The sequence below is a fragment of the Brachycentrus maculatus genome, unplaced genomic scaffold (assembly GCF_059751285.1).
Source record: "Brachycentrus maculatus isolate JH-2025_06_01 unplaced genomic scaffold, ASM5975128v1 h1tg000955l, whole genome shotgun sequence".
Classification (NCBI taxonomy): Eukaryota; Metazoa; Arthropoda; class Insecta; order Trichoptera; family Brachycentridae; genus Brachycentrus; species Brachycentrus maculatus.
Window position 1 is genome coordinate 61,504 of NW_028281677.1, and position 13,318 is coordinate 74,821.

Here is a 13,318-nt window from a genome sequence, read left to right on the forward strand (position 1 = left end):
TAACACACGAAGGAAAGGTGATCAGCCCTCCGCTTCAGGTACCAGTCCAGGGTAATATAGAATAAATATTATTGTGGAAAAATCACTTTATTTAAATATTTATTTGACCCCCCTGGGAATCGAACCCGGGACCTCCCGAACGGTAGCCGAGCGTGCTGACCATTACACTACAGAGGCGGACATATAGTTAAGACCTTAAAAAGATATTGGTACATAATATTCATATGAAAACATGAAATAATTCCTTACTTTTTGCCTTTGAAATGAGGCCGGCGCAGAAGGTAAAAATACCCTTCCCGTCCCAAGTGTGTTAAAAATGTGGTAATAAATTTTGATATTCACTAAGCAAGGGTTAAATACAAAATGGGTAGATATTACCAAAAAGTGACTGCCAAATCAATTTATGAAAATTATCAACGCACTACACATGCAAGACTACACAAAAACACATTTTTTTAAAAGAATTTTTTTTTTTACAATATTTAGAGTGTCCAAATTATTTAGCTGACAATTTCTTAATTTTACAACAAGAATATTTATTGACATCTCAAAAAAGATGAAGAGGTCTATGAAATCGACCCTGGGAATCGAACCAGAGACCTCCAGTAATGTAGCCAAGCCTGCTGACTATTACACTACAGAAATGAAGAAGAATATACAAGTCCAGGCATTCAAAGGACATGTTATCGTCGAAGAGTCGATACGCACGTGTGTAAAGTGATCGTTAAACCAGCCAATGACAGGTTGTGAGCCCTGTAAATGCCCAGACTTGCATATTCTACTCCATCTATATTGAGATGTCAATATGGAAATCTTGATATGCATGCGGCTGGTGGCGGAGGACGGATCTGATTGCAACGCGGGAGGGGGTAAGTACCTTCTCCTTCTGAACATAGTTTGTGGCCGTTTCGGTGGCTAGAGCCGTGGTGAATTCCGTATCGACCCTTCTCCTGGCCTGGAAACAAATCACACAAGTCAGTCCGGAGCACCGACCCATATGCTGTTCACAATGACCCATACGCTGTTCACAATGACCCATACGCTGTTCACAATGACCCATACGCTGTTCACAATGACCCATACGCTGTTCACAATGACCCATACGCTGTTCACAATGACCCATATGCTTGTTGGGTAATATATCCAAAATAAAACACAGTTTTTTGGATTGAATTCTACATTTATTTATATATATTTTAAAACGTGACGCGTTTCGTCTTCTTAGGATAATTATCAAACACTTGAGTGTTGAGAGTCCGAAGAAGACGAAACGCGTCATGTATTAAAATATACATAAATAAATGTAGAATTCAATCCAAAAAAACCTGTTTTATTTTGGATATATTTCTCAACAATCCAATATGGAATTCTACCAACTGTCTGCAGCTACAATAAATGACCCATATGCTGTTCACAATGACCCATATGCTGTACACAATGACCCATATGCTGTTCACAATGACCCATAGGCTGTTCACAATAACAACTCAACTAAATACTAATCCCTTTCTTGAACCTTTTTTCGCAGATACTTTGTGGCACATTTTATAAACTTTATAAAATTAAACAACTTTGTTTTAACCACTTTTTTAAATTTTATTTTGAGTACACTTTAACCTACCGGTTTCGACAACAACCTTGTCATCATCAGGGTTTATTAAATTCTAAAACATTAAAACAAAGTGTTTAATTTTATAAAAACTAATCCCTTTCACTGCCTACACCGGGGTACATGTATATTTTTTCTTCCTTTTTATTCTTTTTTAACCTTTATCCACACCCGATGGTGGATAGGGCACTGCGTCGTATTGACGCAGTGTTATTTTGATCGTTGAGTAACGGTGAAAGTGCATGAAGGCAAGGTGATCACTCCTGGGCTTCAGGGACCAGTCCGGGGTTCCCCTGGGAATCAAACCCGGGCCCTCCAGCACGGTAGCTAAATTTGCTAACCATTACACCCGATTACATTTAATTCTCCGTATTTAGTTGGTATAATAAAAATAATAAAACCCTTATCCGCACCCAATGGTGCATAGGGCACTGATTCATATAAACGCAGTGGTATCTTGATCGTTTACACATGAAGGAAAGGTGATCAGCCCTCCGCTTCAGGTACCAGTCTAGGGTAATATTGAATAAAAATTAGAGTGAAAAAATCACTTATATTTATTTGACCCCCCCCTGGGAATCGAACCCGGGACCTCCAGAACGGTAGCCAAGCGCGCTGACCATTACACTACGGAGGCGGACATTTAGTTGGTAGCATGGCAAAATATACATTAACAGATCTTTAAAAACCAAAAGCTCAGCATTGATTTTGTGGACCATATCGATATGTATCTGGAAAATGTCACTTCCTAACTACAATATAAAGAAATAATTTAACTAACTAACTAACCATCACGCCGCTTACCCGCAGGGGTAGGCAGAGAGGATCGAACGCCACACCACTCTGTCTTTGCAAACATTCTTTGCCTCTTCTACATTCATGCGTCTCCTCATACATACCCGACGATTATTACGACTCCTGACCCGGCCGCTTTCAAGTATTTGATATACCTGATTGTGCCAAGTTTTCCTCGGTCGTCCTCTGCTTCTTTTTCCGACTACATTCACCCCATAAATTTGTTTAACCGTTCTTTCTTCACTCATACGCTCCACATGTCCAAACCATCTCAACACACCTTTCTTAATTTTATCGATAATGCTTATCTCAGCCTTACATTCTTTCCTTATTTCATCATTCGAACATCTATCAAACATCGTTTTGCCACACATTCGTCTGAGGGATCGCATTTCGACTGCATTCAGTCTGCTTTCATCCTTCTTTTGCCAACTCCATGCTTCGCTTTCATACATAAGGGTTGGAACCAGAACTCCATTGTGTACTGCCAGTTTAGCTTCCGCTGATAGATTTTTATTTGCTAAAACTGATTTTAGTGCACCATTCACTCTGTTCCCAGCATTCACTCTCCTTCATTCACTTCTATGTCTTTATCAATCTTTCCATCCATATAAATAAATAATTACAATATTTCTGGCTAATGCATGATTCCTTGTTTCACATGTTCACATCCTTGCTTAGATAAGTACTTTTCCAACCGATAATATACTTAAAAGAGAAAACACATTATTTTATAAAGTATACAACATTTAATATATCGCAGTCATACAGGAGAAAGTGACCAAGTGCATTTTTTACAAAAACGTGATCATTGACTATTTGATATCTTACTAGCTTAATATTGCCCTGAAAACATCCCAAAGCAATTTTAAATTTAGAAGTATAATATATTGACTTGTTAAAAGTGACTAACTGCATTGATGTTTATTTTCTTGCCAAGCAAAAATGACTTAACCTTTTAACCGCGTCAACTTTGTTCCTGAGAGACGCCCGTACGCGGAGGTATTTCGCCGTTTTTAAAATGATTACTTTTATCATGTATTTAGTTAAGAAACGATTTATTTTCCTAAACAAAAACGTTCAATGGGATTCATTGTGCCTTTTTGGTACTCTATAATACACTTCTGTCACATTATTCTTGAAATATATCGTAATATAAACAAATAAGATCGTAACATAAATAAATCAAAGCACGCATTGTGTGTCACTCTTACCCACTGGCGATGCGTAGCGTCGAGAGTGAGACAGATATAGGGCATGATTATGGCGCGGACTAATTACCGACCGCAAGAAAAATCAGGGATCTGTTCTTTTATTTATCCTTGTGATGTTACAAATTATTAGTCAGATATTTCAACAGATGTCATAAGGCCAAGGATTGACGTATTATTTTATCCAAAGTTCCACACCATGAAAAAATCCCTCCAAGTTGAACTGAGGTTGGAAACTTGGAGCAAAGTAAAAACACATACGGTTATGTCAGCCGCGTATGGGGTATGTTTTATTAAAACGTTATGTTATGCGAGCCGCGTGGATCCGGTTAAATGTCTCTCCTGAACATTTTACATTTTGTTAGTTGGTCACTTTCTCCTGTACGACTACGATATGTATTATGTACAAATTGGCTACAGCCGTTAATATAGGAAAAAATTACAAAATACAATTCCTAATCCAAATAACCTGATCTCATTGTGGTGCATTGGGCACTGGAATCGTCTCACGCAGTGTTATCCCAGTTCTAAATTACACAAAACACAAAATTTGGCAGTATCTAATATTGTATGGTGCTTTTTTTCTACGGACTAATTCTATGGGCGAAGACTGACGTAACATGTCGTAACGTAACATGTTACGATGCAAGCATTCGTATAGTCAGTACAGCGAGCCAAGCGCTGCATCCATAGTTTCGGATGCTCGCCGCGAGCGATGTTACGACGTTATGTTACGACAAAATGCTCCAGTCAGTCTCCACCTTTAAAGACAATCTGTCCGCTGATTTTGCGGCCCGGTGCAAAAGGGGACAGTTCAAACTCACGTGGTCTCTGTTGTCGGCCGGCTGGATGTTCTCCTGGTTGTTGTCAGGCTGCCCGTGGACCGGGAGCTTGGTTCTGGATATTTCCGGTTCGCCAATAATCTGCGTCAAAGAACGGTCAGGCGTTATGTTCGGTCGGTACTACTATACGGAGCGGAATCGCAAATCCTCGAGATCAGCACTTTGGATTGTTTGTTGAAGAGACAGATTTAACCCATCCGCATATCAGTTTTTTTACAAAACATGTATATAAAGACAATAATTGAATGTGTCCCCGCAAGTAAGAAAGTTGCCCCGCCCGGAGGGGAGGTGATATGGTTTGTCAAACAACGAGGCGCTAATATTTTGCACCTGATAAAACGAGAACAAACATAGAAATAATCTTTAAATGCAGAAAAAGGTACCGCGCACTAAACATTTAATGTCCAACAGTCTGACCAATCAAACCGCGCGCGTGTTTGCGGCTTCAACGGCGTTCAAATTCAACCGAGTTATAAAAATCTTAATCTCATAAAATTATAACTTTGACTGTTTTACCAATAAATATGGTACATATAACTATTATGCACGTATTTTATGGTGTGTCTAGATCAGAAATGTGATAAATTAACATGAAAACTTGAAAAAATAAATTCATATTATCCACTGACACTTGGTGATGGAATTGCATTTTTAATTTATTATTAGATTAAAACCAATATTTTTAGCTTTTCCACTTTTTTTATTTGACCAGCGACCGGGTTTCGTCGTTACCGACATCATCAGACTGGTGAGAGGCTATACAAATTGTTATGTTATATATAAAAGAAGGCAGGAGTTGATAACCATGATTTGATATAATTTTATTGAGAAATTTTGGAAATAAATAGATTAAAAAATTGTCACAATAAAGACATATTAAATGATCAAGTAACACACATTCATTCTTCCTTACTTTACCCATTAGAAAAGAAACAATAGGATGCCTTAATGTCTTGTCGATAAGAAATGACTGCCGGGAAATTTACATTTCAGAGAACTTCGGACTCCCCCCGGACAACCGCAGCGGAGTGGAGGGAGCCGTCAACCAGCAGTTCCTGATACTTCGTTACATAATTTAAATTCATTTACGAAAAATGCAAATCTATTATAACTTTATATAAAATCATGCTTTCAATACAAAAAAAAAATATTTTTAATATCATACAATACTTAAATTCACTCAAATTAAATTAATTTCTCAATAAAATTATATCAAATCGTGGTTATCAACTCCTGCCTTCTTTTATATATAACATAACAATTTGTATAGCCTCTCACCAGTCTGATGATGTCGGTAACGACGAAACCCGGTCGCTGGTCAAATAAAAAAGTGGAAAAGCTAAAAATATTGGTTTTAATCTAATAATAAATTGAAAAAATAACTCAATAACACCTGGGATGTAAAGTTTTGATTTCTAACTGATTTCAGTTGATATTTCAACCAAAAGGATAATTCTATCCTTACAGGGACATCTTTGGTCAAGTGTCGTCAATAAATTTGTATTAAAATTATAAGAAATAATGCATTACAAAAAGCTTTCTTTACTGATTTGTAGATATCACACAAAAGTATCTTTATAATATGAACTACCACAGATGGGGGCGCGGCTTAAACGGCGGCCGATTTGCAAATGTAAAAACATACCTACCGCCAACGTTTGGCGGCCGGTAGGCGGATGGGTTAATAGGACTTGTGATCTGTCATTGGCTGGATAGAAAAAAAAGATTGATTTTCGAGTGACCCACCTTGACAATGCCGTCAGGTACTTTTTCCCAATCGTACGGGTCGGATTCCGACACGCCCCTGCGCTTCATGGACCTCTCAAACATGGCTATCAACATCTGGAAACAAAATGTTTAGAAAATTAATTTAAAATCCTAATTAACTTAACTTAAAATAAATAAATAATAATAAGTGATAGAACCGTGTAACAAATTTATGAGGCAAATGTATTGTAGTTGGAAAAAGAAGCAGAGGAAGACCGAGGAAAACTTGGCACAATCAGGTATGTCATATATGAAAGCGGCCGGGTCAGGAGTCGAAAAGGCAGAGAGAATCAAACGCCACACCACTCTGTCTTTGCAAACATACTTCGCCTCTTCTACATTCCTCCTCATACATACCCGACGATTATTACGACTCCTGACTCGGCCGCTTTCAACTTGATTGTGCCAAGTTTTCCTCGGTCTTCCTCTGCTTCTTTTTCCAACTACATTCGCCTTATAAATTTGTTTAACCGTTCTTTCTTCACTCATACGTTCCACACGTCCAAACCATTTCAACGCACCTTTCTTAATTTTATCTCAGCCTTGCATTCTTTCCTTATGTCATCATTCAGTTCTTTCATGCAATTATCCATGTGTAGGTTAAACAGCCACGGTGACATTACACATCCCTGTTTAACACATTCATCAATAAATCACTTTCCTTGCACACATTATACACTTTTGTCACTTTTCTAAAACTAACAAAATAAATATATGTTATTTTTTGACATCTCATCAAAGATGAAGAAGAATATGGAAGTCTGGGAATTTACGGGGCTGACGACCGTCATAGGTTGGTTTAAGTGATCACTTTACACACGTGTAAAATTCACCAATTCTACCCATTATTGACAACCACACTACTCAAATTCCAGACTTCCATATTCTTCTTCATCTTTGATGAGATGTCAAAAAATAATATGAAAATAACTCCTGTAATTGGAGATAATCCAGATTTTGTGAACAAGTATTTGGACACACTCAAAACGTTGTAAATATATGTTAATATTTTGTGTACATACCGCGTAATCCGGCTTGTCGAAGTACTTGAGGACCTTGATGTGGTCCAGGAACTGCCTCAGATCTGACGGGAGATGTTTCAGCAGTAATCTGTGGTCGTATTTTTCCTTCATCTGGCCCACCTGGAAAATTATAACAAAAATAGAAAAAAAAAATAGTCATCGTTTCAATCTGAGTCGAATTCTCTAGAGTAATATTTAAAGTGAATGGTGCACTGAAATCAGTTATAGCAAATAAAAACCTATCAGCGGAAGCTAAACTGGCAGTGCACAACGGAGTCCTGGTTCCAACTCATGCATGGAAGTGAAACATGGAGTTGGCAAACGAAGGATGAAAGTAGACTAAATGCAGTCGAAATGCGATCTCTCAGAAGAATGTGCGACAAAACGATGTATGATAGATGTGCGAATAGTGAAATAAGGAAGGAATGAAAAGCTGAGATAAGCATTATGGATAAAATTAAGAAAGGTGTGTTGAGATGGTTTGGACATGTAGAATGAATGAGTGAGGAAAGAACGGTAAAACAAATTTATGTGGCGAATGTTAGTGGGAAAAGAAGCAGAGGAAGACCGAAAAAAACATGGCACGATCAGGTATGCCAAATACTTGAAAGTGGTCAGGTTAGGAGTCGTAACAATCGGCGGGTATGTATGAGGAGACGCATGAACGTGGAAGAGGCGAAGAATGTTTGCAAGGACAGAGTGGTGTGGCGCTCTATTCTCTCTGCCTACCCCTGCGGTGAAGCGGCGTGATGGTAAGTTAGTTAGTTAGTTAATATTCAATAAATATTAGAGTGAAAAAATCACTTATATTTATTTGACCCCTCTGGGAATCGAACCTGGTGAAATATCACTTGTGAAAAACCAGTGAAAAGCCCTCCCCACTGGCAATCAAACCCGGGACCTGCAGAATGGTAGCCGAGCGTGCTGACCAATACACTACGGAGGCGGACTATTCAACTATTTAACTATTGTAACTATTTAAGGGTGAAAAATACCTGAATCTAAAGAAAAGATAAACTTAGAGATACTAAAATGACTTTGCAATTCCAACAGAACCTTAAATATTTGGGAACCATATACTCCAATAACCTTCCTACAGACATCGCTCACTCCTTTCAACAACGTCATTTATCAAAAATCCACTATTAAAATATAAATTTTCTATCCCATATTCAAAATTGAATGAATGATAATGTGAAAAAATGTGGTCAGCGAATTCCGAAAAGTTATTTTTAAGGCATCTCATATCACTCACTCCTTTCAAAAATGTCATATTTCAAAAATCGTAAATTTTCAGTTGTGCATGTTTTCAGAATGCCCAAAAAATGTACTATATCCCAGCAAAAGCGGCATATTTTTAACTTAATATTTACCCACTACAGGGCAGAAAATTTCGTTTTTGCGTTTTGAAGAAAAGGTATTGTATTATCATTTTTTTAAATATACTGAATATTTTTCAAATGGAGAAAAATCCTTCAAGTTTTACCTAAAATGATCTGTTGCACAGTAAAAAGTTCAATAAGTGGCTTGATATTTATTTTTAATACATTGTATTATATTTTTGATCTGAAAAATGAAGTTTTTCGACATATGACGTTGTTGAAAGGAGTGAGTCCGGAGTCTGTGAGTCTGCATGAGTTGTCACCTGTTCCTTGTCCTTGACTTTCCGCCACGGCAGCTGGCCGTTGACAAACTCAGCAAGCATGTAGAAGAGGGACCAGAGGTCGTCGTGCCGCCCCATCTCCTTGTTCCGGTGAGCGTTCACCGAGGCGTAGCGCACCGTGCCTGACAAAACAACATCGTAAGGAACGTGGGTACGTTGGTGGCATATTGGTGACGACAAAATTTATTTTTTTTTTAATTTAGAGGAGAAATATTTGCGTTTGTATTATTAGTAGCTACGGCTACGTCGGGCTGTGGTCCCGTGGTCAGTGTCGCGGACTCTTAAGTCAGAGTTTCTCGGTTCAAACCCACTCTACAACAATTCGATACCTATTTCTAATAATGAGCCGCTTAGGCTCACAGAAATAGTATGAAATTGAAGTACTTGTGTAAATAATAAAAACACAAATATTTACCGTTTAAAAAAAAAAAAAAATACTTACTTTTAACCCTTATCCGCACCCAACGGTGCATAGGGCACTGCATCGAATTGACACAGTGTTGACACTTAATCATTACTTACATGAAGGCAAGGTGATCACTCTTGCGCTTCAGGAACCAGTCCAGGGTGATAGGAAATAAATATTCCAGTGTAAAATCACTGATATTTATTTTCACCCCCCCTGGGTATCGAACCCGGGACCTCCGGCACGGTAGCTAAACACGCTGACCATTACACCACGGAGGCGGACATATACTAATTACTAACATTTTATAGAAAAAAAAAAAAATTAAAAATGACTAAGCGCGAAGTGAACGCTTTAACCCTTCACTGCATGGTGTATCAAATTTGTTACATACCCAAAAGTTAGTGTTAAAACGTCCTTTAAAAGTAAAAGCAACCATTCTTTGTTGTTACTGAATAGATACATCCATAACTCTAGTATATAGTTTATAATTTTGCCAAAAGACGCGCTATGAACGCCAAAATAATAACATCACTTGTCTCTCGCAGACAAACTGTCAATGCAGTCATGCAAAAAAAAGTCATGGAGTGAAGGGTTAAATATGAATAATAGTGCAAATATGGTTATTATTATTGAAAGCTGTCCCACCGCATGCCCAGATCTGATACAGAAGCATCTAGGCTTCCTGACAGACATTCTAGATGTATATCTAACAATAGTTAGTTGTACATATTGAAAGCTGTCCCACCGCATGCCCAGATCTGATACAGAAGCATCTAGGCTTCCTGACAGACCTTCTAGATGTATATCTAACAATAGTTAGTTGTACATATTGAAAGCTGTCCCACCGCATGCCCAGATCTGATACAGAAGCATCTAGGCTTCCTGACAGACCTTCTAGATGTATATCTAACAATAGTTAGTTGTACATATTGAAAGCTGTCCCACCGCATGCCCAGATCTGATACAGAAGCATCTAGGCTTCCTGACAGACCTTCTAGATGTATATCTAACAATAGTTAGTTGTACATATTGAAAGCTGTCCCACCGCATGCCCAGATCTGATACAGAAGCATCTAGGCTTCCTGACAGACCTTCTAGATGTATATCTAACAATAGTTAGTTGTACATATTGAAAGCTGTCCCACCGCATGCCCAGATCTGATACAGAAGCATCTAGGCTTCCTGACAGACCTTCTAGATGTATATCTAACAATAGTTAGTTGTACATATTGAAAGCTGTCCCACCGCATGCCCAGATCTGATACAGAAGCATCTAGGCTTCCTGACAGACCTTCTAGATGTATATCTAACAACAGTTAGTTGTACATATTGAAAGCTGTCCCACCGCATGCCCAGATCTGATACAGAAGCATCTAGGCTTCCTGACAGACCTTCTAGATGTATATCTAACAACAGTTAGTTGTACATATTGAAAGCTGTCCCACCGCATGCCCAGATCTGATACAGAAGCATCTAGGCTTCCTGACAGATCTGCTCTTGCTAAGCAATTATTTTTTTGAACTAAGTTGCGAAATTTATTGAAAATGTGAAACAACATAAAAATATTTTATGTATTAATATTGTATTATTCTGATGCGTGCTCACCCCGGAAGCCCGCGGCCGCCCGCGGAGGGCGGACCTGGCCGGTGCCGTCGCGGTATTGCCGTGCCAGTCCAAAGTCCAGCATGTAGACTCGCCGCATGGTCGACGGCAGGCGACCGATACTGAAGTTACTCTGAAAAGGAAGAAACATATCAGATTATAAATTTTCAGGTAACACACTAAGGGCGCTTCGCTCACTCCTTTCAAGAACGTCATAAATCAAAAAAATCAATTTTCAGTTGTGCATGTTTTCGGAATGCCCAGAAAATGTACTATATCCCAGCAAAAGAGGCATATTTTTAACTTAATATTTACCCGCTACAGGGCAGATAATGTTGTTTTTGCATTTTGAAGAAAGGGTATTGTTTAATTATTTTTTTAAATATACTAAATATTTTTCAAATGGAGAGAAAACCTTCAGGTTTTACCTAAAAAGATCTGTTGCACAGTAAAACGTTCAATAAGTGGCTTGATATTTATTTTTAATACATTGTGTTATATTTTTGAACTTTAAAAACGATCTACTGAAAAATAAATTTTTTGATTTATGACGTTGAAAGGAGTGAGCGGCTTGGCTTGTTCACCACCCGGAATTTTACCGTGTGTAAAGTGACCACTTAAACCAGCCTATGACGGTGGTCAGCCCCGTAAATGCCCAGACTTTCATATTCTTCTTCATCTTTGATGAGATGTCAAAGAATAATATTCAGTCTACTTTCATCCTTCTTTTGCCAACTCCATCCTTCATTTCCATACGTTAGGGAATCCATTATGACTGCCAGTTAAGCTTACGCTGTAGGGTGTTTATTTATATTAACTCTTTATTAAAACTAATTTAAAATACTGTAGTATGTAATATTAACAGTGAAAAGTACCTAATTTATGTAATAAAAAAGGCGTAACAGATATTAAAATAGCAATACTTACAGGTTTAATATCTCTGTGAAGAAATCCAGCTTCGTGTATAGATTCTATTGCCTTCAGAATTTGTAAACCAAGCCTAAAAACAAATAATTTCATTAATTGATTCAGCAGTCACTTTGTGGTAGTATCTATCATTTTTTAAATTTTTAATAAACTTTAACCTCATAAATTCAAATTATTACACCTTGTTCCATATAAAGGCCAAATTATGAATTATCTTGAAAATTTAGAAATCCAAAAAAACCTGAATTCTAATAATAATTTATTAAATAATATATTGTTTCAAAATTCTTCACCATTGCTTTCCATTTTTCCTTTGTTTTCAATCTCCGTCCCTTGACTAACCCCTTCCCCTTACTTTCCCCTCTCCTTATTTATAGAACAATTTTATATTTTAGTTATTATACAGACCTGATTGATGGAAGTTTAACTTCTGAAACATGTAGTCTATAATAAAACTCAAGTGGTAAAAAACAAGTGTTTTCTTTAATCATTGTAACATTAACCTCGCTTCACATGGGTTTTTAAAAAAAAAAATTAAATAGAAAATGCATTTATTATTTACCTTGCTTATTGTGTACAAGGTTTATAGATCATTAAGTGGATTTTTGTTTCTCCTAGCTAATTAAATGTGTTTTTATTTGAATCTGTGTTGGGAACAGGAGGGATAATCTAGTGCGGGCCAATCAGGAACTTGTCGGCATTCGCTCATTGCTGGGGGGAAACCACATTGCACTCCTCAGGAGAAGGCGGACTGTTGACTGTCCTCAGTAGACCTTTGCACGTGGCAACGAGGATAGCCTGGAACGGCTAGTTGTGATCGGTAGCCTGGAGGGAAAGAGAGGGAGAGGAAGATCCCCACACGATGGAGCGATCGAGTTAGGGTGGTTGGAGCGCTACGTGCAGCGCAAGCAAGGGATAACTGGAGAAGAGTCATTGCTTCAAGGGTCACAACCCTCAGCAATGAGGAATAAGACGGAGAAGAAGAATGAAAATGATATTTTCTAGCGTTTTTCATGTGACCAGACATCCATATTCTTCTTCATCCTTGATGACATGTCAAAAAATAACTCCTGTAATTGGAGATAATCCAGATTTTGTGAACAAGTATTTGGACACACTCAAAATGTTGTGAATTAGAATAATTAATTCCTTATACGGCTTTTTGCTTGTGGGCCAAGTATTGTGGAACATATCTAGGCCGTAGAGCTAGATATGGGTGTATATATAAACACATATTTTTTAGCAGAATAATTGAAGTTGTGTGTGTGCATTTAGAAAGACACGTTGACCCAATCGGGCTAATATCTTGTGACCTTACCTAAGAGTGGTGCTGAGGGAGAATGCCCCCCGGGGCTGGGCCCGGCGCAGCTCGGCCAGGTTCTTGCCCTGCAGCTGCATCACCACGTAGTTGAAGCGGTCGTTGCGCCCGCACCCGATGAAGCGACACGCGTGCTCCTTGCCTGGGGAAACC

At 38.2% G+C, this 13,318-nt stretch overlaps 1 protein-coding gene across 6 annotated transcripts in view; it reads right to left on the reverse strand.

Annotated features, from left to right (window-relative positions):
• The window catches only part of Asator (tau-tubulin kinase asator), a 102,694-nt gene that overhangs the window by 36,271 nt on the left and 53,105 nt on the right, over nt 1-13,318 (reverse strand). For 3 of the 6 annotated variants that reach the window (XM_088275691.1, XM_088275690.1, XM_088275694.1), the window contains 8 exons: nt 13,166-13,307; nt 11,848-11,920; nt 10,924-11,053; nt 8,892-9,031; nt 7,247-7,366; nt 6,204-6,299; nt 4,440-4,538; nt 878-955 (listed from right to left, as the gene is read on the reverse strand). In XM_088275691.1, the coding sequence (XP_088131817.1) occupies nt 878-955; nt 4,440-4,538; nt 6,204-6,299; nt 7,247-7,366; nt 8,892-9,031; nt 10,924-11,053; nt 11,848-11,920; nt 13,166-13,307 (878 nt within the window). The remainder of the gene's footprint in view (nt 1-877; nt 956-4,439; nt 4,539-6,203; nt 6,300-7,246; nt 7,367-8,891; nt 9,032-10,923; nt 11,054-11,847; nt 11,921-13,165; nt 13,308-13,318) is intronic. The other 3 variants (XM_088275693.1, XM_088275692.1, XM_088275695.1) reach the window with 1 other exon arrangement.